Source organism: Equus caballus, chromosome 16 (genome assembly GCF_041296265.1).
Source record: "Equus caballus isolate H_3958 breed thoroughbred chromosome 16, TB-T2T, whole genome shotgun sequence".
Taxonomy (NCBI): domain Eukaryota; kingdom Metazoa; phylum Chordata; class Mammalia; order Perissodactyla; family Equidae; genus Equus; species Equus caballus.
In genome coordinates this window covers 57630498-57657835 of record NC_091699.1, presented here as the reverse complement: position 1 = coordinate 57657835, position 27338 = coordinate 57630498, and the positions used below count along the sequence as shown (strand labels likewise).

The 27338-nt window shown below is 49.3% G+C and overlaps 1 protein-coding gene across 7 annotated transcripts in view; it reads left to right on the top strand.

Moving 5' to 3' along the window:
- TTC21A (tetratricopeptide repeat domain 21A) overlaps positions 1-27338 on the top strand; it is a 34661-nt gene that overhangs the window by 4155 nt on the left and 3168 nt on the right. For 5 of the 7 annotated variants that reach the window (XR_011427316.1, XR_002800711.2, XM_023620714.2 and 2 more), the window contains exons 5-23: positions 1236-1358; positions 3318-3475; positions 7151-7235; positions 8948-9046; positions 10047-10239; positions 13616-13713; positions 13884-14084; positions 14775-14904; positions 16677-16834; positions 17047-17262; positions 20826-21064; positions 21917-21989; positions 22085-22195; positions 22535-22673; positions 22861-22964; positions 24186-24374; positions 25317-25427; positions 26135-26216; positions 27111-27261. Coding sequence is in view for 5 of the 7 variants with exons in the window: in XM_023620714.2 (XP_023476482.1) it covers positions 1236-1358; positions 3318-3475; positions 7151-7235; positions 8948-9046; positions 10047-10239; positions 13616-13713; positions 13884-14084; positions 14775-14904; positions 16677-16834; positions 17047-17262; positions 20826-21064; positions 21917-21989; positions 22085-22195; positions 22535-22673; positions 22861-22964; positions 24186-24374; positions 25317-25427; positions 26135-26216; positions 27111-27261 (2660 nt within the window). In the remaining 2 variants the exon portion in view is untranslated. The remainder of the gene's footprint in view (positions 1-1235; positions 1359-3317; positions 3476-7150; positions 7236-8947; positions 9047-10046; positions 10240-13615; positions 13714-13883; positions 14085-14774; positions 14905-16676; positions 16835-17046; positions 17263-20825; positions 21065-21916; positions 21990-22084; positions 22196-22534; positions 22674-22860; positions 22965-24185; positions 24375-25316; positions 25428-26134; positions 26217-27110; positions 27262-27338) is intronic. The other 2 variants (XM_070238930.1, XM_070238929.1) reach the window with 1 other exon arrangement.

Below are 27338 nucleotides of genomic sequence, written 5' to 3'. Positions count from 1 at the left end.
AGTAGATCTCCTATGAGGTGGATCTCATATGTGGTGGATCTCATATGCGGTAGATCTCCTATTGGTAGATCTCATATGCAGTAAATCTGTACTAATGGTAGCATTTGAAGTCTTAGTCTAGGCCATGCATCCTCAGCAGAGGTGGTATCACCCCCCAAGCGGGTAAAAATTGGTTCTTGGAGGAGAGGGTGAAAAAAATCTTACTCTTTATGTATAAAGCACAGATATACATAGAGTACATAAACAGGTAGTATATCTGTAATATTAAAATTTCTTGGAGGGAGAAGGAATGATTAGAGAAAAAATTGTCTAAACAAGCCTCCTTAGGAGGACAATTATGGAAAAGAGTTGCGAAACCTGGTCTAGGCCATGAGGGATGCCTCAGGCCGGGGTCTTCCAAGTGACCCCTCGTCTGACTTCTTGGCCTGGCCTGCCCCATCTGCCAAGAGAGGCTGGGTGAAGGCTGGAGAGGAGCTGGCAAGGCCCGGGAGCTCAGAATGGCTCCTGCTCACCCACCCAGAGGGCCTTCCCGGCTTCACATGCAGGCCAGGTCCTGTGCTGGGCTAAGGAGTGGAGAGAGTAGGAGTGGCCCTGCCCCCGTGCCCCATGTTGGCTTCCTGACCCCAGTGTAAAGTGAACAAGCAATGACAAGACAGGTGAGAGTGCCTCAGGAAGGGGTATAAGAGCTGGGGGTCACAGGGAGGGCCAACCCAGCCTGGAGGGTCAAGGAAGGCCCCCTACAGGAGGGGCCTCCGAGGCTGAGTTTTAAAGTCTAGGGGTAGTTAATTAGGTGAAGGGATTTGGTTTGGGTCTGTGCACTGGGAAGGGCGTTCTAGGTAAAGGAACAGTAGGTACGAAGCCCTGGCAGTGAGAGAGAGCAGGGCTGCCCTGGGATCTACGTGTAGTTGTGCCTGGCAGGGCCTCGCAGTGTGGAGTGAAAAAGGGTGGGACATGAGACAAGAAGGGCAGGCCAGTGGGGCCCACCCCATGGCCTAGTGGTTAAGTTCAGCACACTCCACTTTGGTAGTCCAGGTTTGGTTCCCAAGTGTGGACCTACACCATGCATTGGCAGCCATGCTGTGGCAGTGTCCCACATACAAAACAGAGGAAGACTGGCACAGATGTTAGCTCACAGCGAATCTTCCTCAGCTAAAAAAAAAAAAAGAAAGAAAAGCAGGCTGGGTGGAGGCTGTGCAGGACCAAGGACTTCACCTTTTGTCTTGTTCTTATCCCAGGGCTATGTGCTCAGAGGCTGGGTGGACCTCACCTCAGAGAAGCCCCACACTGTGAAGAAATCCATCAAGTACCTGGAACAAGGAATTCAGGATACCAAAGATGTGCTGGGGCTGATGGGAAAGGTGGGCAGTGGACAGGGGACGGGTGGGAGTGTCCCTGACTGGACCATTGGAGCCAGAGACCCACCAGGTGACGTCAGGCCAGACCCTCAGTCTCCAGGCTTCTCATCCAGTAGATGAGGAGCAGAGGCCCAGAGAGGGTGAGCGTCACACAGCAGCCTGGGCCCACTCCAGTCTCACGTTCCTTCCTGCTCAGCCTGAGTTTCTGTCTCATTCTATAGGGGCTCTTTCAGGGTCTCCTCCTCAGGGTCTGTCCTCCTCTGGTCTCTCAGGCTGTCTCGCTTTGCCTTTTGGTTTCCCTCACTGCCCTTTTCTGCGTCTTTCTTTCACACTTTCTCTTTGCACCTGTTAAATTCACTTAATTGCCTGTAAGAGAAGGAAGGTATGGTACGTGTTTCATATTTTCTGGTCTTAATTTAAATTAAGTTCCTTTTTTCTTATGTAACTGTCATTGAGTCAATCTATGAGGGAAAAGCTATCTTATTCTCTTCTGTTTGTGTGTATCTTTCTGATAAAATGAATATGCACTCATTAAAAAAACAGAAGTCTAAAAGTCGAAAGACAAATTAAAAGGACGTCTCTAGCCCCACCACTCCCAAGCAACTCACATTAGCATTTGAGGGCAGTGTCTCCCACTCTTTTTTTCTCTGCTTGGGTCCAGAGTGTGACTTGGGCTGGGTTTCTGGGAAGCACACACCATGGAGATTATCCTGCAGGAGGTTTATCGGGGAGCAGCCTTGAGACCAACACCTGTGCGGAAAGTGAAGGAAGCAGGACTGGGCAGAGGGACAGGTTGGGCTGTGGAGCAGTCACAGCAAAGGCCTCAGCCAGCTCGCCTTGGAACTGGGGAGCCGGGATGGCCCTTCGCTAGCCCCCGTCACCCACAAGACGCTGGATGTGGGCTCCCCCTGGAGAGGGATCCCACCTGGCACGAGGAAGCTCCCTTCAGCCGTGGGCCATCCTAGCAGGGAGGCCTCTGAGAGCGCTCAGCTGCCAACCCTCCTGGTCCTGACGGGGACCACACACAGCACCACTGCGGGCTGGAGATGGTGTTGTTATTACATGTCGCTGTAATCATAGGACATGATCTCATTTGGTTTCCTTTTTCTTCATGTAATATTCTGTCATAAACAAATGTCAATTTGAATGTCTACATGAAGCCAGTCCCCTCTTGGATGGGTCTAATGTAAGTCCCAGCCCAACCTCCCGTGGTTTGATATTGAGATTGTGTTCAGTCGTACACTTACAAAGAGTGCGGCAGTGGGCACTTTATGCATAAATCTTTATTTAGAATAATCCTTCCCTTGTTTTTAATCAGTCGCTTGATGGAGGGTTACTATAGGTCTAACATTAGCCATCATTTCAAGAGCCCACTTTCAAGTCTTTTAGGAGGCCCCTGCCCCTCAGGCAACTGTGTCATGACTCAGCCAGGAGAACCTGGTGGCTGGCACTGGCCTACAGAAGCCCTGACCCCGACTCCCGCCCAGTGGGCCTTGACAGAGAAAAAGCACCACAGCCTCGCTGTAGGGGGTTGCCTGCAAACCCTGACTGACTCTGAGCTGCTGCCCCGGGCCCTGGTGAGCAGTCTTCAGTGATGAATGTCAGGAAAGCGAGTGGGAAATGAATGGGCCATTTGTGGAATTGGAAAGCTCCCAGTGACCCCAGCTCTCCCTCTAGGGGTGGCCCTCATGTGGCCTTGCTCTGTCCTAGGCCTGCTCAGGGCTCAGCTGTTTCCCTGGAGGCCCTGCCTTGCCTGTCCAGGAACCCAAGACTGCTGTGGACCTCGATTTGCCACTCTGAGTGATGACTCCTTCCCCAGGATCTTCAAGGGACTCCCTGGCCCAGCGGAGGGGCGCCCCCCAGTGCCCGTGTGTCAGGCTCTGCTTCCGTCCAGCAGAGACATCGACATCCCGCCTCCCTTCGTGGGCGCTGATGGAGGTTCCTCTCTTCGACTTTCCACAGGCAATGTACTTGATGATGCAGCAGAACTACTCAGGGGCCCTGGAGGTGGTGAACCAGATCACAGTTGCCTCAGGGAGCTTCCTGCCTGCCCTGGTCCTGAAGATGCGGCTGTTCTTGGCTCGGCAGGACTGGGAGCGGACAGTAGAAATAGGACACAGGTGAGGGGCGGGGCTCAACCTGTGCTGCTGGGCAAAGGGGCTGCTGCTTTTTTTGGCAAGCCAAGGGTTCTAATATGTTCCCATCTTACAAGGTGGGGAGATGGGAGACACTGTGTATTTGGTGGAACGAGACATAAAGGTAAATATTGTCAATAGACGGGTCGTGGGTGGTGACATGATCATATTGGGAGGCAGAGGACTGATGAAACTAAACTCTAACCTGTCATAGCAGGAAGCCAGCAGCTGTGCCTACGAGGGACAAATCCAGACATAGGCATATCAGGAGGTCTACGCATATTGTTTAGAGGAGAGATGGAGGAAACTGCCAAAAGAACCCAAAGCATCAAGAGTTACAGGGTGAAAAGCAGCTGTCCCTGAGAAGTAGGGTAGGGGAGAGTGGGCCTAGGGGCTGTTGTTGGTTAATTTTTTTAAACTATGGGTATGATATACTTTAATAAAAACTTCAGGGGAAAACTGTCATTGGTAACTGAGAGAAGACTTTTAGTAGCAGGCCGAGTGTATCAGCAGATGGCAGAGAGTTCAGGAGTCAGTGGGACCCGTGGAAGCTAGACACCAAGTGTGGAGTGATGCTGAAGCATTTTCTTTTTTGTTCCTTTCTTTTTTTTTTTTTAAAGATTTAAAAAAGTTTTCCTTTTTCTCCTCAAAGCCCCCCGGGTACAAAGTTGTGTATTTTTAGTTGTGAGTCCTTCTAGTGGTGGCATGTGGAACACTGCCCCACCATGGCCTGATGAGTGGTGCCATGTCCACACCAAGGATCCAAACCGGCGAAATCCTGGGCCGCTGAAGCGGAGCACATGAACCCAACCACTTGGCCACGGGGCCGGCCCTGAAGCATTTTCATTGTGAATAGAAATAGACAGTTTCAGGAGGAGGGGTGTTTGATGGAAGGTTTTCTGAGAACGGAATTTTCTAGATAACTGAAGCTTCTCTCTTTACATTTGTTGGGGAGGAGAAAATCCCGTCTCGTCCCTTCTTGTGTTCTTATGGCTGGACTAGTAATAAAATTGATACAAGACCAGATTAACAGGAGAAAAACCCAGTTTAATACGTATGTTCTGGAGATCACAGAGAAATGATGCTCAGGGGGTGAACAAAGCAGGCAGTATATATATCTTTTACACAAAGAAACAGTACATTTGTGAGGAATGACGGGACGAAGAAACTTAGATTTGCCGTAGTAATTAGTGAGGAATTTCAGCAGAGTGTAGGCTTGAGGTAGTAAATTTGCAAGGTTTGTTTATGCAGGCTTCTCGGCCCTGGATTCGCAGCTCTGGGGATGAGGATGTGGGGAGAGCACCTTCCATGTGGGAGATTTATTTCCTGCTTTCAGGGAACAGAGATGGGAGGGTCAGAGTGCCCTTTTTGCTTCTCAAGTAGCTTTAATTCAAAATAATCAATATGCTATTGTGGAATATTTGGGGGTGGCCCACCCGGGGCCCCAACAAACTCTAACGCTCTAACTATTTTTATCAAGTAATTCTAAAAAAGTATAATACTAATTTTCTCCCTGAAATGAGTTAATGGACTGTTTTTTTCTGAATGGCCATGAGTCATCACTATGAACTGTCACTAAATTGTGTGGAAAGAAACGAAATCGAAACAAACCTCTTCCTTCCCCGTGGAGGGATGACAATTCCTGTGACGATAAGTGGAATCTGAGTCTCAGAGAGAGGTGCTGGTGGTAACTTAAAGTGACTCCACCCTGCTCAGCCCGCAGGGGCCCTCCTGTGCATGCCTGTGTGGGCCCTCAGCTTCCTTCTTTCTCCGTTTACACCTGGGCAGTGTCCTTGGCAGGAGTGGGGTCAAGAGCCTGCTCTGGAGGCTCAGCCTCCGGCCAGCAGGATACTCAGAAGCCCCAGGCTGAAGGCCAACACCGTGGGTGTGTGCTGCCTTTCTGGCCCAGGCCCTGCCGCACCCACGGCAGGGAGCAGCGTTTGGTGCCAACAGGCTGAGTCCAACACCCGGCCGGCTTCCCACACGGAGGGTTTCACAGCTGCTGGTGTTCATGGAATTCTCCTTTTGCTTTTTCAATCTCTGCTCTCTCTAGGTGTGTTTCTCCTTTTGTCTCTAATATTATTTACTTTTCCCTTCTCTCTTTTTTTTCTTCATCAATATTAAAAGAATTTGTCTCTTTTATTAATCTTTTTAAAGAATCAGCGTTGACTTTTTGTTGATGCTCTCTATTGTATCTTTGTTTTCTAATTTATTCATTTCTGCTCTTAACTTTATTATTTCCTGCCAGCTACTTCCTTTGGAGCTGTTCTGCTCTTATTTTCTGTCTCTTGAGTTGGCTGCCTGGCTCATCCATTCTCAATCTTCTTTTAGAATGTGAGCATTTAAGTCTGTGTATGTCCCTCCAGGCACTGTTTTAGCAGTATCTACACATCTGGATATGTAGTATTTTCAGTATCATTTGGTTCTAAGAATTTTCTAATATCCATTCTGATTCTTCTTTAGTCCATAAGTCATTTAAATGTTTCTTTTAAAATTTCTGAATTACGAGGTTCACAGTATTTTCTGAATCATCATAAATGGTTAGAACTCCGTGAATGTTGACTGTGCCTAATTGTGTTGGAATTTTATATGTTAATTAGAGTAACCCTCTATTAAGCAGAAGGCCATTCCCTGACCAGACTGAAAAATATGAAGCTTCCTATAAAGAAACAGAATATTGAAAACTCCATAGTATGATCAGAAGTTGCATCTTCACAAAGACACATGATGGAAACCAAGGTTCCTTTTCCATCTTACAGCCGCAGACTGCACTCCAAACACCTCTCTGCCACCCACCCCTGGACTGTTGGATCATAGTCATATCTGTGTTAGTTGGGATATAAATAGGTTTCTGTCACAAAGACACCCCAAATACTTAAATAACACAAAAAGTTTATTTCTCTCTCAGGGAAAAGTTTGGGTGGTGGTCCAGGGCTGGGACTGCAGCTTAACTCTGCAGGGTCCCTGTCCTCTTCTGTCTCACTGCTCTACATTTCCTAAGATGTTGCTTACATGGTCCACATTACAGCCCCAGGAAGGTGGAAAGAAGTAATGGGAGGCATGCTGTCAGGACTACACTGGGTATCACGCTGGGCACTTTCACTTACTTCCTATTGGCCAGAACTTAATCACGTGGCCACAAGCTGCAAAGGGAGGCTGGGAAATGTTGTCTTTATTCTGGGTAGCCATGTGCCCCACCAGTTCAGGAGTTCTATTATTAAAAGGAGAGGAGGAAGCAACATAGTGAATTCTCCCAAACCTTTTTGTGTTGGAAATGAGTTTTGCATATCCCTAGAAAGCCTTCTTGCTTATCCCAAGGTGAAACGCATATGCAATAACATGGAGATGCTGAGAACACTCATTGCTGACACAATAACCCTGACCAGCAATGGTTCTGCAATGGAGGTTGACATGCCTGATGATGATGACTACTGAGCCATCCTTATTTCCTGAAATTCAGGGTCTTAGCAATAGTTGGTTTCATTTAAAATTTAAACTTTTTGTGTAGTCATAATTTAAGAAACTTTTGAAATTTCCTACCTAAAAAAAAGAAGAGGAAAGGGAGAATGGATATTAGAAGACAATCAGAAGTTGCCACCACACCATCCTAGCTTTGCCTATGAATACTCTCAATTCATGTGGCTCCTCTTCCTGTTTCAGAATCCTAGAAAAAGATGAAAGCAATATTGATGCCTGCCAAATTCTAGCTGTGCATGAGCTCGCAAGAGAAGGAAACATGACCACAGTAAGTTCTTCCAAGACTCAGAAGTTGAGCCTTGAAGCAAACACAGCCAGGAGGAACCCCTCATAGAACCTACATCCCCAGGGCCTCAGAGGGTGCTCCCTGGATTTCAGCTCCTCCCTCCCCAGCCTCCTCCATACTCCCTGCCAAGGAGGTCTGCTCTGGTTTGGTCTTTGAGCAATACAGTTCCTAAGGCAGGCAGTGAGGTTGACTCTGGTTCTGCCGTGTGTTCCCTGTGTGAGCCTGGGCAGGTGTCTCTGTCTGGATAAGCCCCAGGGTTCTCATTTATAAAATAGAGATAATTCCACCCACTGTGTGAGGGTGTTATAAGGACTAAATGAGGTGACAAGTGGGAGAACTTGGAACAGTGCCTGCAGCACTACAATAGTTTGATCAATGGTAAGTGATACAAGTCATGGTTGTGTTTCAGATTTCAGGAAATACCATTTTTTTGAGGGAAAGCTTGGAATTGTTCAAGTTTTGACCAGGCAGTACCTGGCCCCAAACTTGCTCCCAAGCCTTGTAGTTTTCCAAAGAAACCCAAAATAGCCTTCAAATGCAGTCAGAAATACCTAGAATTCTTAATGAAACCCTCAATGTCCAGACAGGTTCTTATTTTCAAAATGAGTTTGTGTTTTCCGCCAAAACATTGCCTTTTGAGTAAATACGTTGCCTTTGTGGAAAGTGTGGCAGATCAAGAGTCTCTGAGGGGTCAGGGCAGGAAGAGGAAGCCTCTGGTTCCTTCTGCACAGCTCTGAGATTATGGATTTCTCAGCGTGAGTGAAGTGGAAGGGACAGTCTGTACTTAGGAGGAGTTCTCGAAAAGGGCCTCAGCACCATCTCTGGGTAGGAACACGAGAACAGGCATGTCCTCAGATCCCTGAGACCCCAGAGCCCTAAGCAGATCTTCCTGGGGCCTGGCCTGAGGGCTAATCCCACTGGCAGAGTTAGCATTTAATGCCCCTCAGTTGCCCCCACCTCAAACCCTGAGATCTACCCCTCGCCCCAGCCCAAGCTGCCCAGTTCCAATTTTGCATTTACTGAGCAGGGTTTCTCCTCTGGCATTTCCTTGTAGCTGGGAACTAAGCACTCCTTACTCCTGCATAGGGAGTGGGCAGAAGAGTCCATGGGAAAGAACACAGGCTTTGCAGTCAGTCAGTCACCTAGTTGGCTGGGTAACCTCGTGCAAATTACCTACTCTTTCCGACCCTTCATCTGCTCTACTGGAAAATTTGGATAGTTATGCTTACTTCAGGGCTATTGGGAGGATTCACTGGAATGACAGGGAAGCACCAATGTGGTGTCTCATATCAAAATGGAGCAGAGGCTCAGGACCAGGGACTCGCCCTGACCGTCTGCTCCTAGGCCAGGTTTGCTGCTGGCCTAGCGGGCTGCAGTGTGGGCGCAGTGACAGCTGGCTCCTGGCTTTGGGTAGATCTGAAAGGGCACCTTCTCTTCACAAATTCATGAACAAAGGGGCAGTGCCAGCTCTTGGTTGAATAATGTTCCCTAATGCTCCACCAACAGGGTTCTGAAATAATACAGATGCCTGGGCCCCTCCAAGTCCAGTTAAATCTGGATCTCCGGGGCTGGCACCTGGGCATGGGTATTTGTAAGATGTCCCAGCTGATGCTCCTGTGCACACAGGGTTGAGAACCTCTGCCCCACTCCCGTTTTACATACTGCCTTTGACATTGTCTGTTCTGTCCTTGCAGGCTGCCGAGCACGTTAGAAATCTGATTAAGGCGCTAGAGAAAAGAGAGCCCCAAAATCCAAGCCTCCATCTGAAAAAAATCCTTGTGGTTAGCAGACTGGTAAGAAGGTTCTTCCCTAGTTTCTGAAATAGTGCTTCTCGCCGTGTTCCCTAGGGAAGCCCTGTCGTCCCCCTGGCAGCTCCCTGAGTACCCTGACCCTCCCCTCTCTGGCTCAAACTTGGCCTCTTGGGCTGCTGGCTGGTACTTGGGGCCCCGACCTGCCTCTGACCGATAACTGTATCGTGTGGGCTCTGTATCCTTGCTCCACGAGCCCCTTAGAGATGCTCTGAAGATCAGCAAGATGAGGTCTGGAAGCGCTTTTCCAGTGGGAGGCATCTTATCTGGGGACAAGAGGGCAGTATCCCAGCTGCCGTGCAGCAGAGCTATGCCCAGCTTTGGCCTCGGGCTGCTGGGACGCCCGACTCCCACGTTCTTTCTGTGGAAGTGCCCTGGGAAGGCTGGCCGGCCTAGGCCTCTCCGACAACAGGTAAGGTGCAAACAGACCAGGTTGTTAAACAGTCTGTCTCTGTCAGACCCTTCAGCCCCAAAGCAGGGTTCACTAGAAGGAAGTGCTGCAAGAAAAGAACAGCTCTGGGGCCTCAGGGACCAGGACTCTGGGGTCGGGTCGCATGCCGTCAGGAAACGGCCCCTCTCTCCACGGCTGTGTTTGGTTCTCTCTGCCTCATTCTCCACGTGGCAGGGACTGTGGCTGCTCAGAGTCTCTTCAGGGCCACTTGCCATCAACGGGACACAAAGAGTTTCTCTCACCCAGCTTTAATTCGTGAAAAACCTCTTGGTGACTCATTGTACCCATTACTGTGGCCAGACAGGGGGTCCCTCGGAGGGCCCTGTGACTGGAGGCAGGTTCCACAGATGTGGCCAGTAGGAGGTTCTTGGGGAGCTGGACGGCTACACAGAGCCAGCTGCCTGGACACAGGGTACCTCTTGGGCTCTCCTGAGCACCCCCCGGGCCTGCCAAAGTGTCACCTGTTTCCAGCGTGGCCTTGCTCAGACAGACTAGGCTGACTGGTTTCCCACTCTGTGTGTCTGTTCCTTGCAGTGTGGGAGGCATCCGGTGATTCTACAGCTAGTGTATAGCTTCATTGAACGCACCTTCATGGCCACACCCTCCTACGCCCATGTGGCCACAGAGCTGGGCTATCTCTTCATCCTGCAGGAGCAAGTGAAGGAGGCATCCCTCTGGTACTCGGAGGCCATGAAACTGGATGACAGCAGTGTGGCTGCCTTGACAGGTCTATGTGGGCTGGGTAGAGGGAGGGGAGGGCGGGTGTTGGGAGCCAGGCAAGGTGGCCTCCATGAGTCCAGAAGAGAGGTGCTGGGAAGCATTCTCTCCAGAGGGTGTGTGAGTGTGGGGCTGCATTGTATGATGGGGTGCCTTTCCGTGAATCCACAAGTGTAGATTTAAGAGGGACAGGAATTCTCATGTGGTCAAAGCCACTCTGATCTACATCAGACCTCCAATATCCACACTCTGACCCTCCTGGGAGACTGACGGCCTGCCTCTTAGGCTCTGTCGGCCCTGCTTCTTCTTAGGCCTCACAAAGCCAGTATTGGAGACAGTCCTGCTCCCAACACACCTGCACCCCAAAAACTCTAGCCTCACCTCTATAGACCCTCCCTCTGCAGTCCCCTGAGCTGGAAGGCCACCAGAGTGAGGAGTTTTGAGAGTTTTACTTCCCTGTCTGTCCACATGCTTTTTCCTTCCTTTATATAAATGTCAAATGAATTTTCCAGAGCTCAATTTTTATCTTCCACATTTTTAAAAAGCCCTCAAATCTGTGATCCCTGGTAAATTCTGAGCCAGCCAGTGTTTAATTTTAGTTGCAGTAGCCGTATGATCCAGCGCTCAAGGCAGGCCGGCTTCTTGCCCTCGCTCTGAGGAGTTGTGTCTTTTGGGGCAAGTCACGTCTCTCTACACTCCAGGCTTCTCCTCTGTGCAGCGCACTTGTCAGCGTGGCTGGCCTTGATTGCTGGTTCAACACGTCAGGCCGACTCCTCAGTCATTGCCTCTTCCTCCATCCCCAAATCCCAGGAAAATAATGGAAGACATTTTTAAAAGATAATGAGTCCGCTGCAGCCCTAGAGACAGGGAAAGTTACCTTCAGTGGACCGGAAACTTTAAGAACTTCACATTTCTAGAAGATGTAAAGCAGATTGCATCAAATACATGGGAACTCCAAGCAGGTGTGAAAATCCATAAGCCAGCGTGGGCGGAGATGGGTCAGCTAAAGAATGAAGCAGACTAGCTTTCCCCCAAAGAGCTCCAGCAAAAATGAAAATTGAAAATCTAAAGCTCAGGGTTACCAGAGGCTCGGAGCAAAACATGCCATGGGACAGTCAGCCAGTTGATGGGAGAATTATTGAAAACCAGAGAGTGGAATCAAGGAGGCTCTTACTGGTGGGGTGCAGGAGGGAGCAAAGCAGAGTCCCGATGACCTCCCACCACCACCAGGGACACGAAGGACAAAAAGACTTGGCTGCTCAGCACAGACACAAAATCCCCCAAAATGTTCCTCTGCCAGGCTAAGTGCTTCCCCACTTCCTCATTCAAGGGAGAGCCCCGGCTGGTCAGCCAGAAGGGAAGTCCACTGGTCACAATGTCCGTCCCACATACTCCAGCCCACGCTGAGCCCACTCGTGTGTCTGAGTCACCATCTTATCTGGCCTGGCTGGGAAAATCAGCGGCCTTAAAAATTTGGGAGATCTGCCCAGTTGCTAATAAATCATCAGGCCAGTCCATTTATAAATCAGCTAGCAATTTGAAAGAGGGGCCGTGTGGAACATGCAAAGCAGTGCCCTCTGAGGAGCAGAGTTAAGGCTGGATGCAGAAAAAGATTTTTTCCCTCAAAACATTTCCAATGTTTACTGGCTCCAGAGGCTACTATATCAGTAAGTAAAGAACATACAATTATGAAAAAATACAGAGAACAAAAAAAGAGTTGCTGAAAATTAAAAATATGATTGCCAAGTAAAAAATTCTATAGATGAACCAAATAATGGGATGGATATAATTGAAAACCAAGACGGTGATTAGGAATATAGTGAGGGGGCTGGCCCCGTGGCCTAGTGGTTAAGTTTGCGCACTCTGCTTTGGCAGCCCGGGGTTTCGCTGGTTCGGACCCTGGGCGGGGACATGGCACCGCTCATCAGGCCATGCTGAGGTGGCGTCCCACATGCCACAGCTAGAAGGACCCACAACTAGAACATATAACTGTGTACTGGGGGGCTTTGGGGAGAAGAAACAAAAAGAGGAAGATTGGCAACAGATGTTAGCTCAGATGCCAATCTTTAAAAAAAAAAGGGAAGACAGGAATAAAGACACCAAAATGGCCAAGAAATATCTTGTAAAAGAAAAATAGTAGGAACAGAGGGGATTTATCCTCCCAATATCAAAATATATAACAAAACAAGCCTATTTAAGTCAGTTTGAGGCCAATGCTGGGATAAACAAATAGATAAATGGGACAGAAACAGATCTTATGATAAAAATGACATTTCAAACCAAGAGTTTCAATAGCTCATGGCTGGACACCTGCCTATCCATTATGAGAAAAATAAAGGTAAGCACCCATCTCACACTCCAGATGAATTAAGCATTTAAACAGGAAAATTAAATTGGACTTGGGTTTCCTTGGGGATTCTAAGCCTGACCACAAACTCAGAAACTGTAAAGGGAAATTGCAATTTGACTATGTAAAAATTTAAAATTAATGGATAGCAAAAGACACTGTAAAAATCGTTAAAAAGTAAGTGGCAAACTGATAGAAAATGTTTGCAACAAAGGGTTAATAGTATATAACAAGAAAAAAAATCACCCCAGAAGACAAAAAGGCAAAAGTTATGAGGAGAAAATTCCCAGTAGAAAAGAAAAGGCCATTAAATATATGAAAAGATGCTCATTCTCCCTAATAATGAAAAAAGTCTGAATTAAAATGAGTTACTACTCACCATTCAGACTGGCAAAGAGTAAAGCAGTTTGCAAGGTTGTGGGGAAAGGACACTTTCAAATTCTTGGCAGTAATATTAATTCAGATATCTTTGGAGGACAAGTTGGCCTTATCTATCAATGTTTTAGATATGCACACCCTTTGACCCATCAACTCTACTTCTGGAATTAGAACACACAAAAATGTTCACCATGGCATTGTAATGTTTAAACATTGAAAACCAACTAAATGTGAAATGAGATCTCCTTCAATAGGGCAATAGTTAAATAAATGGTTACATCCACGGTGGAATATTGTGTCCTCATTAAAGAGAATGGGGTAGATTTGTATGAACTGATAGGAAAATATGTGCATGCATTAATAACTTATAAATGCTTAGAAAGATGTTTGAAGGAGTACCCCAAATTGTTAATAGTGGTTATCTCTAGAGAGAGACTTGGTTAAAGCCAGAGCATGAGCTAGAGATGTTTTTTTATATTGCCTTAGGATTTGAATTCTTTACCATGAGCATGCATGACTCTTTAAGTTTATGAAGATGTTGGAAAAGTTCCCCTGCCCTGAGACCCCTTCCTTCCACTGTCTCATCCATGCTCCTTGGCCTGCTGGACTGCTGGCTCTACTTTGGAGCTGGCTGCTCATCCTTGTTCTGTCCCATCCCCAGGGATTATCTGGTGCCAGATCTTAGACGGCCACCTGGAGGAGGCTGAGCACCAGCTGGAATTCCTGAAGGAGGTGCAGCAGTCCCTTGGGAAATCTGAGGTCAGAGCTCTCTGGGGGCATGGGTTCCTCCAGGATTGTGTCCCTGCCTTCCTCCCACCCCCAATTTCCAGTAGAGAGCAGCCAAGATGGCCTGGACTTCTGCTTCGCCCTCACCTACCGACTCTGCCCAGCTGGCCTTTGGTTCCAAGATCTGGGCCTGCCTCCCACAGGTGCTGGTTTTCCTCCAAGCCCTTCTGGCGTCCAAGAAGCACAAGGGGGAGCAGGAAGCCACAGTGCTCCTGAAGGAGGCAGCGGAGCTGCACTTCTCCAGCATGCAGGGCCTCCCCCTGAGCACCGAGTATTTTGAAAAGCTGGACCCCCTCTTCCTGATCTGCATCGCCAAGGAGTACTTGTTCTTCTGCCCCAAGCAGGTTAGAGGAAGGCACATCTTCATGGCGGGGGCCTGGAATACAGGTTTGGACAGAGGCAGGGACATCAGCTGCCCAGTCACCAGGCTTCTCTGAGCCCTGGGTGATTCAGGAGCCCAGTGCTTTTCAGCCTTGAACAGGCAGTACATGAATTACCTGGGAGTTGTTCCAGTGTAGATTCTGACTCGGTAGGTGAGGCATGAAGCCCTGCATCTTGAACTAGCTCCCAGGTGATGCTGATGCTGCTGCTCCAGGGTCCTCACTTGGAGGAGCAGGGCACTGGCCCATGCCCCTGCCTTCATCCTAGGGAAGAACTGGGCTCCCTTTTTTCCAGAAGTCTTCTAAGAAGTATGTTAGTCTTTACTTGTTTGTCCTGCTTTCCCAGCCAGTCAAGATTCTTTGTGGGCAAGGATCGTATCTTACACGCTAATATCCCCCCAGTGCCTTGTAATGAGTCATCCTACAAATATTTATTGAGTGCACTACCATGTGCTGACACCGTGCTAGGTACTGGGGACACAACAGTGAACCAAACAAAGTCCCCATCCTCTGGAGCTTATAGTACCGAGTAGATAATAAATATATGTGGAATCAAATAAAATTCCTTCACTGACAGAGTGTTTTCTGAGAGCTCCAGGAGTCTCTCTCTAGGAACAGGGCAAACTGCACAGCCAGATCCCCGTGTTCCTACAGCCCCGGTCACCAGGCCAGATTGTGTCTCCACTTCTTAAACAAGTTGCTGTGATCTTGAATCCTGTAGTCAAAGCAGCACCAGCTCTGATCGACCCCCTGTATGTAATGGCTCAGGTCAAGTATCTCTCAGGTGAGCCCTTGGGGTCCTCATTGCCAGGTGGGGCCCCTGGGTTAGTGTCCACAGGCTCCCTACCTGGGATACTTCACGCACACACACACACACACACACACACACACACACACGCACACACCCTCACCAGGCCTGCCCGCCCACTCCTTCCAGCCTCCAGTCCCCCAGAAACCTTCCTGACTTTCCTCACCAGCAGGGGTCTCTCCCAGACGGCCTTTTGCTGATCGCTTACTTGATCTGTGCCAGGTAACAGTCACTGAGCTTCCATTCCGTGCAGGCACCTCTCTGAGACTGGGACGCAGCAGTGCTCAAAATAGGCCAAGGTTCCCCGTGGAGTTTGCATTCCAGTAAGGGCGCTGGACCATAAACATAACACCTAAGCACATTGTGTTGTTTGTTAGGACACAACAATGCAGTGGAGATGACTACCGCAGGGAGGGGGACGCGGGGGTGGCAGGGCTGCACTTTTTAAAAGGCTGCCAGGCAGGCCTCATGGGGAAGTGAGACCCTGTACCATTAGGCTTTCAGAGCCCTGGGGCGGCCAAAGCGGTACCCTTCCAGCTTCTCCCGCCTCGTGGCCCCGATCCTAGAGAGAGAGGGAAAGAGGGGAGAGCCCTCCGTGGAGGCCCTGTTGTCCTCTCTGAAGTACTGTCCCTGCAGCCCTTGACCGCTGTCTGCCTGGAAGCCAAGCTGATCCCTGATGTCCTGGCGGCTTCCAAAGGATTCAGCACACCGCGGCGTGTCTCTGTCGTCTGGCACTGCCTTGTGTGGGTCGCACTCTGCTGAGAGCTCCCCTGTCTTCATCCTCGGTCCTCCCGGTGTTCATCCGGGGTGCCTGGTTTATCCACAGCTTCAAGGTCCCCTGGGTACAAGGGAGGGCAGGAGCACTTCCCCAGGGGTGCTGACAGCTGCCAGCAGATTTAGGACCAAAGCAAGGTCTCCAGCTGCTTCGGTTGCCATGGTGACATCTTCACATTTCTGCAACACACAGAGAAGGAGCAGGGAGTTTGGGACCTGGAAGCAGGTGCTCCCCACTCACCAGATTATGAACCCCTAGCAGGAGCTGTTGAGGGACCTGGCTGCAGAGGGAGGAGGGATCTCCTGCCAGCTCACTGTGCTGTAGCGCTAGGCTGCCACTGCCGCCTAAGGGCCAGCCTGGCTGCAAGGAGACCCCAGCCCCATATTGCTGGGGCCTTCCGAGCTCAGCCTCAAGAGCAGATGGCCCTGGATTTCAGTGCTGACTTTGTCCCTACCTAGCTGAGTGACTTACATCACTGGAGTCCCAGTCCTACATCGGAAGGACAAGGATAATAACACCAACCTCGCAGGACTGGACAAATGTTAAACCCCCTTTCTAAAGTGCTTCTCATGTGTTGGGCATAGAGCAGGTGCTTCATGAGTTGTGGCTATTATAGTTGCTGTTATTATTAGGTTTTGCTCTGCTCTTAAGTGTGGGAATTGAGACTTAAATTGTTCTCCTGAGCTTCCAGATGGAGTAGTGAAGTGACTTAGCTGTTTCCCTCAGGGTTACAGAGAGAAGGGAAGTGTTACACCAAGGTTTGAGTTTCCTGGCTTTTGTCTGGGTCAAAGCAAAAACTGTGTAGTTCTAATTTTAGGAAGAAACCTCTGAGTGAAGCAGAAAAGAACTAAGTAAAATGCCCAACTTGGGCATTTCTGGGTAACAGAACACTTAAAATCCATTCTGCTTTTACATATTGGGTCCTGGGAGTCCCCGGGGGCCCTGGATGTAGAGGTTTGTTTGTTATTTTCAGGAGAGTTAGAGAATGCCCAGAGCACCCTGCAGCGTTGCCTGGAACTGGACCCCACCTCCGTGGACACCCACCTTCTCATGTCCCAGATCTACCTGACTCAGGGCAACTTTGCCATGTGCTCCCACTGCTTAGAGCTGGGCGTCAGCCACAACTTCCAGGTGGGCATCCTCTGTGCACCACCTGCATCCTGAAGCCCAGCTAGCTGCAGCCCCCACTTGCCTTGCAGAGTAGCCACAGGAGCTGTCTGCATCCCTCAGACCCTTCTGTTGGCCCGAGGGGCAGGCTCAGTGGCTCCTGTGACTTTCTCCATCCCGGGTGCTGGGAGCAGCAGCGGGGAAGCGGATGCCCACACTCTGCTATGCTCGTCTAGGTCCGAGACCACCCCCTCTACCACTTCATCAAGGCCAGGGCCCTCAACAAGTCTGGGGACTATCCAGAAGCCATAAAGACATTGAAAATGATCATAAAATTGCCAACTGTGAAGATGGAAGAAAGCAAGAAGTTCCGTGGGCCCTCGGTGCAGCCCAGCGAACGGGTATCCATCTTACTGGAACTGGCAGATGCCCTCCGGATGAATGGGGAGCTGGTAAGAAATGCCATGCTCTCTTCCCATGGGACTGGGGCATATCACAGGTCCAGAGTAGGCCTGGGAACCAGGCTCTCATTTTGGCTGATGTTTACTTGTGCTATGACTTGAGCCTTTATTCATTTGGGAGCATATCTCTCTCCTACCTAACAGGTTTCAGTGGCACCCATTGCCCTCAAGATAAAGTCCAAATCCTACTAAGTCCTGCATGATCTGTCCCTGTCTACCTTACTGTCCCCATGAGGATCTCAGGGAGGTGGAGCACACAGGCCCATTAGGGCCACCACAGGTGATCGTGCAGATTGGGCAATGCACAGCTCCAGTGGATGCCAGTCACTTCCTAATCTTTATGAACTGTGTCCCCTTGGAGTTTTGCAGTGTACAAACTGCTCAACAATATAAGACAGCCCTGGGCCCTTGGAAGATCTGGCTGGGCAAAGGCAGGAAGCACATGGGCATCCTATGCTGGTCCACAGGAGCAATGAGGAACATAGAGGCAGGATCAAGGCCTGTGGGGAGCTGCACTCTGCATGCTCCCTTGGCCTGACTAGCCTCACCCACTCACCTGCTCACTGGGAAGGGGTTTGTCAGCAGAGCTCCAAGACGATCTCTGAGATCCATCAGTACTAGGGCATCCAGCCTTCTCCTGTGATGATCCTGGTATACAGCAGGAACCAGCCCATGAAATCTTTTCTCCTTAAAGTTAAAAATTGCCTTCTGGGCAAAGATGGAAATGTGCAAGCCCATTTATTGTACAGTCATGTGCTGTACAATGATATTTCGGTCAACAACAGACTGCATAAATGACGGTGCTCCCATAAGATAGTACCACATAGCCTGGTTGTGTAGCAGGCTGTCCCATCCAGGTTTGTGTAAGCACACTCTGTGATGTTCGTACAATGGCAAAATTGCCCGGCAACACATTTCTCAGAACGTAACCCTGTTGTTAAGCGATGCATGACTGTACTTTCCTCCTTTAAATCTGCCAAAAGGAACAAAAGAATTAAAAGTAGAGAAGGAATCTCCATCTGTAACAAAATTAGGGAACAGTTGCATCTAAGAATAGTTAATGCAGTCCATCATTCATTCAGCCATTGACTGAGGGCCTCCTCTATGCCAGGTAGTGTGATGGGGCTGGGGATGAAGAACAGGTGGCCAGCAAGGACCCTGTCCTTTCAGAAGTTACCATTGATGGGAGAGAGAGAAAGCAAGGCGCAGTGAGTGGGAGCCTGAGGTTCCTGCATGTGCTTGAAACTTTCTGAACTAGAGGTGTGGCCAAGCCGGGAAAAGCGGGGACATTCCTAGAGGAACACAGTTCCAGCCCATAGAAGGGCAGGGCTGCTGAACAAGAACCCCCTGCTGAAATGCCTCCTTTGTTTTCTCTGTCCCAAACTCCTTTACAGGAGGGGTGGCCCAGGGTCAAGTAAGGAGGGATGCAACCTGAAAGTCAGGTTTGTGGCTCACTTTGCTGAGTTAACAGATCTGTGAGCTGTGGCCTTCACTCTGAGCCAAGGGATTCCATCCTGACCCCAGCTTCTCACAATGGCTACTCTCAAGGAGGACCCACAGAAAGCAAAGGGGGAGATGTGCTCCCAGGGCAGCTGTGCTGGGCACTCTGCCTCCCTAGCCTAGTTCTTGGGGAAAGGCAGGGTTAGATGGAGGTGTTCCCATAGATCCTGTTAGGATCAGAAGGGGTCCACCATGGAACCATAGGTGGTTACAAGACAGAAAGGAAGGGAAAGAGGGAGGTAGGGAAGGGAAGAAAGAAAGAGAGGGAGAGAGGGGAAGAAAGGAGGGAAGGAAAAAACAAGGGAGGAAAGAAAGAGAGAAGGGAGGGAGAAAATAGAAAATAAGCAAAAGACAAGTAAAGATTACACTTTGGGAGAAAGAGTACTGTAAAAAATAGAAGAAAGATTTTTTTAAAAAACTTTTCTGCACTCAATGAAAATAAAAAGAACATGGAATCTTGTAAAACAAGCTCAAAGTAGAGTGCAGGAGATCAACGCAGGGGTCCTAGTGAAACAGGGAAAGATGAAGAGTCAGCCAGCAGTTACAGAAAGCAACCACCAAAAACAGTGATACGGTTATAAAGTCAGAACCCCATGATGAAGAGCAGAAAGCAGCCCAGCCTTTGCCGAAGTTCCCTGACTGGAGGAAAGGGTGGAGAAAACCAGGAAAGTGATTAAAATGATTTGAGAGGATGATGGACAAGAAAGACAGAAAACGGATATCCCACAAAGGCATGATCAATGTTACTGAAGAAGAGAGAACACATGGAACAGAGGAAACATCCAAGAGGTAGTAGGGGTACGGCTCCTTTAGGAAAGGCATGAAGCAGCAGCTCAGAAAAGCCCTCTGTGTTGGGGAAATAGCAGAGAAATGTTAAAACCAAGAAATATCCTCATAGTAATATCCTAATGAAGTTATGGGAAACCAGGATTAGCAACGTAGCGAAGGTTCCTACATGATCTGGGTAGAGAGCATATGACCCACCGTGAGAGAAAAATCATCTTGGCCTCAGACTTTTACTCAACAATACTATATTCAGGAAGACAACAGAAAAATATTCACAAAGGGTTGAGGGCAGAAGGATGTCCCCCAGGATATCTTTCACATATGAAAGCTTTAAAAAACACTCTCAAAAATCGAATAACTCGAGAATTAATGTGTTAGTTAAACTTTTCTGAAAAATCTATTTGTAGATAGAATCCAGACAACCAAAATACGAAATAAAATGAAGTTTTTACGAGTGGGAAAAAATTTGAGGTGTAAGAGGACAGAATTAAGTCCAGTTAAACATAGAACTAATCTAAATAAATCTAAATATAGTTACATTGAAATAACTGTGGTAATTTTGACTCTAGGCCAGTATGATTGCTAAGTTCTTGAAATAAAAGTTATTAAAGTCAAAATAACAATAATATCCCATAAAAAATTCAGGGAGAGGGATGTGAAAGGAAGGTGAGGGACCATAAACATGCTAATTTTTTCCATCTTTGTGAAGGAAAGTATGAAATAAAAGTTTACACAAACTATTTCTTGATAGAAAGATAGAAAGGTCCATTTGAATTATGTCTTCATTATATCTGTACTCTTGATTATTTAAGTTACTCTCTTTGCTGGTTTTGGTGATTTCTGCCTTGCCTTCAACCTCACCAGACATTTATTCCGTAACCTCTGCTTTCTTTTTGTTTGCCTGGTATGTATGTAGCATCTTTTAACTTTTATTCTGGGCCTTTTGGTTTTTGGAACACAGACAGTAGGAGGTCCACTGTCTGTTTGTTTGAACCACTGTGAATGTCTTCTTTATTTAGTAGGTACGTTTATTTCATTTACAGTTTTATTATTACAGATATGTGCTCTTGGACTTTTTGTCAATTTATTTTGTTTTCATTTTATATGTGTAGCAGGACTGCTTCCAGCTGTCTCCATGTTTCATTTCTCTCCAGGCAGGGGTGGGAAGGGGGATTGCTTTAAGTTTCTTGGAAGGGGTTTTAAGTGTTGTCAGGCCACCTGTGGTGAATGACAGCAAATGGAGGGTCTGTTGGGTTCCCATGTTTTAGCATGAGGCCACCAAGGTCATGCAGGATGCCATCAACGAGTTCAGCGGCACGCCAGAGGAGATCCGCATCACTATCGCTAATGTGGACTTGGCCCTGAGCAAGGGGAACGTGGACATGGCACTGAGCATACTGAGGAACATCACGCCCAAGCAGCCCTGCTACACAGAAGCAAGGGAGAAGATGGCCAGCATCTACCTGCAGACCCGCAAAGACATCCGCCTCTACATAGGATGCTACCGGTAAGCCCCGGGCAGCGACTGACAGCCTCTTCTCCAATGGCGTTTTAAGGAGTGTTTTCTTCAATTGTGTTTCTTCATCCTGGGTCTCCAAAATGTGCCCTTGGAATGTGTTTGATGAAAGTATGGAATTTCCTGTGTGTTAGAATTTGAGCATGCTAGGTCAGCTAGCCCGGCTTATTGCTAAGTTCTGAGGATACAGAACTGAATCTGCCCTGAGCCCTGTTTGCCCCCCCAATATGGCTCACATTCTGATGGGAACCATGAGAACATACTTCTGCTCTGGGCCCTGGCTCTGCCTGTCCTTGAGGAAATGTCCAGTGACTTGGATGTGACCAATGTGAGGTTAAGCAAGATTGAGAACAGAGATTGGAAGCCCCAAGCCACTGTCTCTATGATTTGACATTGGGACCTCAAGCATACCTCCTCATTCCCCTTCCTCAGGCAAAACCCTAGATAGGCAACTCAGGTGGGAGGGGAGTGCCGAGCAGGAGATAGGGGAGGTGATGCCAAGAGCAGTACGAAACCAATAAACACCGGGGCTACATGGTCACATTGGAGTTTTACAAAGGGCAGGGTGGCTGCCTTATGGAGAGGGGTCTGGAGGGTTGGCAATGGAGGCCGGTGGAATGGGTGAAGGCTCCAGTCATGGTCCAGATGACAGATGCAGAGAGCCTGAACTAAGGTAACCAGCACAATGCCTCATGTACAGTGGGCTTTCAATAAGTATGCATGACGAATGAATGAAAGAGTGAATGAATGAAAGTCAGCCAGAATTAGTAGGAAAGAAGAGGAGATGGATTCAGGAATATGAAGGATGCACAGGTCTGAGATAAGTTTTGGTTACTTTTGCAGGGATCTCTGTGAACATCTGCCTGGCCCGCACACCAGCCTGCTACTGGGTGATGCTTTCATGAAAATTCAGGAGGTGAGTGAAAGCCTCGTGGCCTTTCCAAGTGGATCCTCAATCTCACTTCTCCAGCGGGAGGGAAGAGAGAGACCCCCGGATGCTTTCCCCACCAGCCTGAGAAGGCCCTGGAGGTCTATGACGAGGCCTATCGCAAGAACCCACACGATGCTTCCCTGGTCAGCAGGATTGGGCAAGCTTATGTGAAAACCCACCAGTACACCAAGGTCAGGCTGCGCTGGGGTGGGAAGGGTGGGGAGAGCCAGTCCAGCAAATGGAGGAGGGTACATGGGTGGGAGGATCTGGATGGGAGGGGAGTGACTGAGTTTCCACCCTCACTTCCCTGCTGAATGGGGTGCCAAGGGGAGAACTCAGCAACTCCCCAGCACCCAACACACACCTGCTCAGGCTGAGACTTGAGCCCTGTGCCAGCTGGGAGGGCCTTTTCCCCTTAGGCTTCTGTGTCTGGAGGGGCACACAGGTGTGCTGGCTGCTGATGGTAACATGGTGAGAGGCGCTTAAGTGTAGTACCAGACGTGATGCCAATATTTCCTGTTTGCACTAAGGCGATTAATTATTACGAGGCTGCCCAGAAGATTAGCGGACAAGACTTTCTGTGCTGTGATCTGGCTGAACTGCTCCTGAAGTTAAAGAAATTCAACAAAGCAGAAAAAGTTTTGAAGCAGGCCCTGGAACATGACTTTGGTGAGGTAGCACTTGAACTCATGCCCCAGCATCTGGAGCAGGCACGCTGCCCCCTACCCCACTTGCTCTTCTCTCGCAGAATGGTGTAGGGAATGGCCACTAGCTGGGGTCCTGAACCCAGTACCCCTGCCCACATCCCCAGCTTCCCAGGGGCCAGAAAACACTAATTTGAGTTTTCATTTTGCAGTCAAAGACATCCCATCCATGATGAATGATGTCAAGTGCTTACTTTTGCTAGCAAAGGTTTACAAGAGCCATAAAAAAGAAGATGTGATGGAAACTTTGAACAAGGTAATTGACAAGTAGACTCAAGCTCTGTATCTGCCGTTTCCTAATGGGAACTGAACAAGGAAGGATAGAACTGCAGGTCTGGAAGGCTCCAGGCCTGGGTCCTCAAAAGAGGACCTAGGTTACATCTCTGACCTCCACCTTCCATTTATTCCCCTACCCTTGCTCATTCATTGATGGTGCACGAAAGTGCTCTAAGCCTGGCTGGGCTGGAGAAGGAAGGGAGTAAGACAGTGCCTTTGTCCTCAAGGATGCTGGTGGTGATGATAATGGACAATGCCAGTAGCTCCCATGTGTTGAATGTGTTATGCTGGGTTCTGTACTAGGCTTTATTTGCTTTCTTATTTAATTCTCACAGTAGGCCTTTGAGATAAGCACTGTGACATTCCTATTTAACAGATAAGGCTCAAAGAGGTTAAGAAATGTACCCAAAGTCCCACTGCTGGTAAGTAGTGGAGCTGAGCTTTGAACTAGGTCTGCCTGTCCCAACCTATACTCTTTCCCCACTGGGCTGCCCCTGATAGGAGAGCTCCTGGCCATTCTGCCACGCCTTCCTCACTCTAGAATCACCCAAGGGTGTGGCCTGGCATTTGTTCCCGGAGGGACATGTTGTGGTTGTAGAGGGAGAGCCCACTCTCTGACTGCTTGAGATAATTTATTCTCTTCTTTCCCATTGGATTCCCATTCCTCTGTTTGGCCCTTGGGGGACTGAGTGCTGCTTTGTGTCCACTTCCTGAAACTTAACCTTGGCATCATCCTTTCCTTTTGCCCCGATACCCACTTGTTACTTTCTTGGTCACTGAATGTCATGGACATTTGTGGGGACTGCCTCAAACTCCATTAAGAACGCATGCATCCGTTAAAACATAGCCTGCATTAGATACCTCCTGTGTGCTTGTCTAGCCTGTAGAACAACCAAAGCAAATTAGATCCAGTAAGTGTCCAGGTGTGCTGGAAACAGGTGCACAGGTAAAGTATGGTAGAGTGCTTGGTTTCAGGGCCTTTGCCTCTGCCCCTGCCAGGACACGTGCCAGCCTGCCTCCTGAGGATTCAGCCAGGGGACTTGCCTGTCCAGAGTGACCCAGATTTACTCAAGGGCATTTGAGACGCCCTTTCTAACACTACTGGCTCTGAAACAAGAGCTTGGGGACTTTCTGGGAATTGGCCTGAGATCTGGCACATCAGGCTCTGGGTTTCTGATTCTGAGTTTACTGGTTTCTCAAGGCCATGGACCTTCAGTTTCGGATACTGAAGCGTGTTCCACTGGAGCAACCCGAAATGATCCCCTCCCAAAAGCAACTGGCAGCCTCCATCTGCATCCAGTTTGGTGAGCAGTACCTGGCAGAGAAGGAGTATGCCAAGGCAGTGCGATCTTATAAGGATGCCCTCTCCTACTCGCCTATTGACAATAAGGTGGGGTCCTCAAAGCAAGACACCTTCTCTTGGGGTAAGATGCCTTGCGGAGATCCCTGACTAGGGGCAGAGGCCAGTTCCTTCTCTGTGCCTCCCTGAGGAGCTGGAGGGGTAAGGGGCATGGGAACCCTGGAGTGGGGAGCCTGCTCTAGCTGACCCCAGGGCCCTCACCCTCCGCAGCCCTTGGAGCAAGGCAGGGAAGCCTCACTTTGGACAGCCGTTTGTGGAGGGTGGATTGGGGAAGATGTTTCTGGAAGTCATGTTAGTCTGGTATTTTCAGGTTCCTCTTGGAGGTGGGGAGACAGTGAGAATGTGGCTTCCAGGGGCTCTTTATGCATGAACCCCAGGCTAAGTTTCCAAGGAGGGAGGTGTGACTCCAGAGAGAGAATTCTGGCTGGAGTTCACCTAAGAGAGTCTATGAAGAGCTTAGTGACAGATCCATTCATTCATTTAATGTGCGCTCATTTAACAGATTTCCAGTATACGCCAAGTACTGAGCTGGGCGCTGGAGACACAGTGGGGCAAGACGTGGTCCCTACCATAGATTGCTCTCAGGCAAGGGAGTATAGCCAAGTACATATGCAGTTCTAACACCGTGTGATCTGTGCCTTCATGTGGGTCAGGACACCGGGAACTCAGAAGAAGGGTACCTGTCTCAGGGTCTGGGGTGCAGAGGGCTTCCCAGAGAAGGTAAGGTTGGAGCTGAAGCTGAAGGATGAGTATGAGTTAACCAGGCCCCAACTTCAGAGGTTAGTTAGTAAAACACATGGTATGACTGCAGTATTGGGTGGGAGAAGGGGAAAGCCAGAGACATTGTCCCAGGGATTCCAGACACATTTTGAAGGCAGAGCTGATTGAAATGAGGTGTGAGAATGAGGCATCTATCCCTGAGTTTTCCCATGATGTTCATTGGTTAGTTTATTCCATCTGGTCTTGTCACAGGTGGTGCTGGAGCTAGCGCAGCTCTACCTGCTCCAAGGGGACTTGGACTTGTGTGAGCAGCATTGTGCCATCCTCCTGCAGACTGAGAAGAACCATGAGACCGCCTCTGCAGTAAGAGGCCCCCGAGACCTCTTCCCTTCCCCCCGCCAGGGTCTCTGTGACCACCTGCAAGCTGTTTCCTAGCCCCATAACCTCAGATACCTGGCTGACCCACCCCTGAAAGGGTGGTGGGCCATGGAGACTGCAGGCTGGATCTGCTGCCCTTCGGACGGGAGAGGTGGGCTGGCAGCAGGGGGCAGCATCAACCTCCAGCACCAATCCAAGGGGCGGTGGTGAGGTTGATTGGATCCAGGGGAAACCACACCCACTGTTGGTGGAGGCAGGGGTGGGAAAGGTTCCTGGGCTTGGGGAAGCGTGTGGGAAAAGCCATCCCCAGTCCTACTTCTCTCCTCCTATCACCCAGACCACCTCCAGGGCCACCCCAGCAGAGGAGGGGGAGCCCCATTCTACCTTACTGCCTGAGCTGGCAGTTCTCAGATGTGGGTAGAGGGGCTGGCTCTGCTGGCTGTCAAAATGTCCCATTGATGTCTACCCCTGGCCTTACCTTCTCACTTCCATCCTACCCCAGCCCCCCTCCCCCCGCAGGCCCCCACCTTCTGGCCTCCCCCTGTGGCGGCTTCTCCCTGTGCCCGGAGAGGCTACCTTGGAAGTCCTCTTCTACCTTCCCTCCTTTGTCCGCCCCCTAACATCCCCCACCCCACCCCATGCCCATGCAAGCTGCTGTCAGGAATTCCGGAGCCTTGTGTGTTTTCTGATAGATGATGGCTGACCTGATGTTTAGAAAACAGAAATATGAAGCCGCCATCAATCTCTACCACCAAGTCCTAGAGAAAGCGCCAGGTAACTAACTGCCTGCCTGGCAACCGCCCAGTGAGACCGCCTTTCTCAGTTCCCACCCAGCAAGGGCTGCTCTCCCCAAGAAGGGTGGGCCCTCTCCCTCCTTCCTGACTGAGCAGAGAAAGCCCCTTCCTCTCTGATTGTTCCCAGAGAGGCAGGAAACTGATAAAGCCCCGATGGAACGTGCTGGCCTTTCTGAGTCCAAGGGGCCAATTCCTGGTCTTAGGCAGGGCAATGCTTGGCACGGGACCCGGGACAGCCTGTCTGTCTCCAAATCACAGACAGTGGGGCTCAACATAAGTCCCCTTCTGAGGTCACAGCCAACTGGAGGTGGCTCGAAATTGTCTCCTAATATGTAGCTCCATTCACACTGCAGCATAAAACCACCCCTTCTTGCTGGAGAAGGGGCCTGGCAGGAGGCTCAGGCTAGAGCCCCAGCAGGCCCAGAGCAGAGTCCACTGAGAGGCCCAGCAGATCACAGCTGTTAGGAGTGTGGGTCCTGGAGCCAGACTGCCAAGGTTTCAATCCTGGTCTTCCACTTACCAGCTGTGTAACCTTTGGCAGATAACTTCTTTGTGTCTCAGTTTCTTCATCTGTAAAATGGGAACAATAAGAATACCTACTTCATTGAGTAGTTAACATATAGGTAAAGCACTTAATGCCAACTACAATATAAGTGGTATATAAGTGTTAGCTGCTATTATTACTACTTTTAAGCATTATTATTCTCTCAATATGGGAGACCAGTGGAGACGCTAGAACCACCGCGATGTCCCTGCTCAGCCCAAATGGGTCGCGTCTCCTGGTCCGCTCTGCTTCTCCCTGCCAGGCCACAGCACCCCACCTGATACAGCTGTTGGTTATCACAGCCTGGAGATTTCTGCTCTTTTATTTTAGATAATTTTCCCATATTGAATAAACTAATCGATCTGCTACGAAGAAGTGGCAAACTTGAAGATGCCCCTGCCTACTTTGAATTGGCCAAGAAGATGTCCAGCCGCGTGCCTTTGGAGCCAGGGTTCAACTACTGCAGAGGCATCTACTGCTGGTGAGGTGGGGGTGGGGGTGTCAGGGCAACTAAGTACAGGAGGCTGTCTCTAAGAGACACGCTGGGCTTTTGCTCAG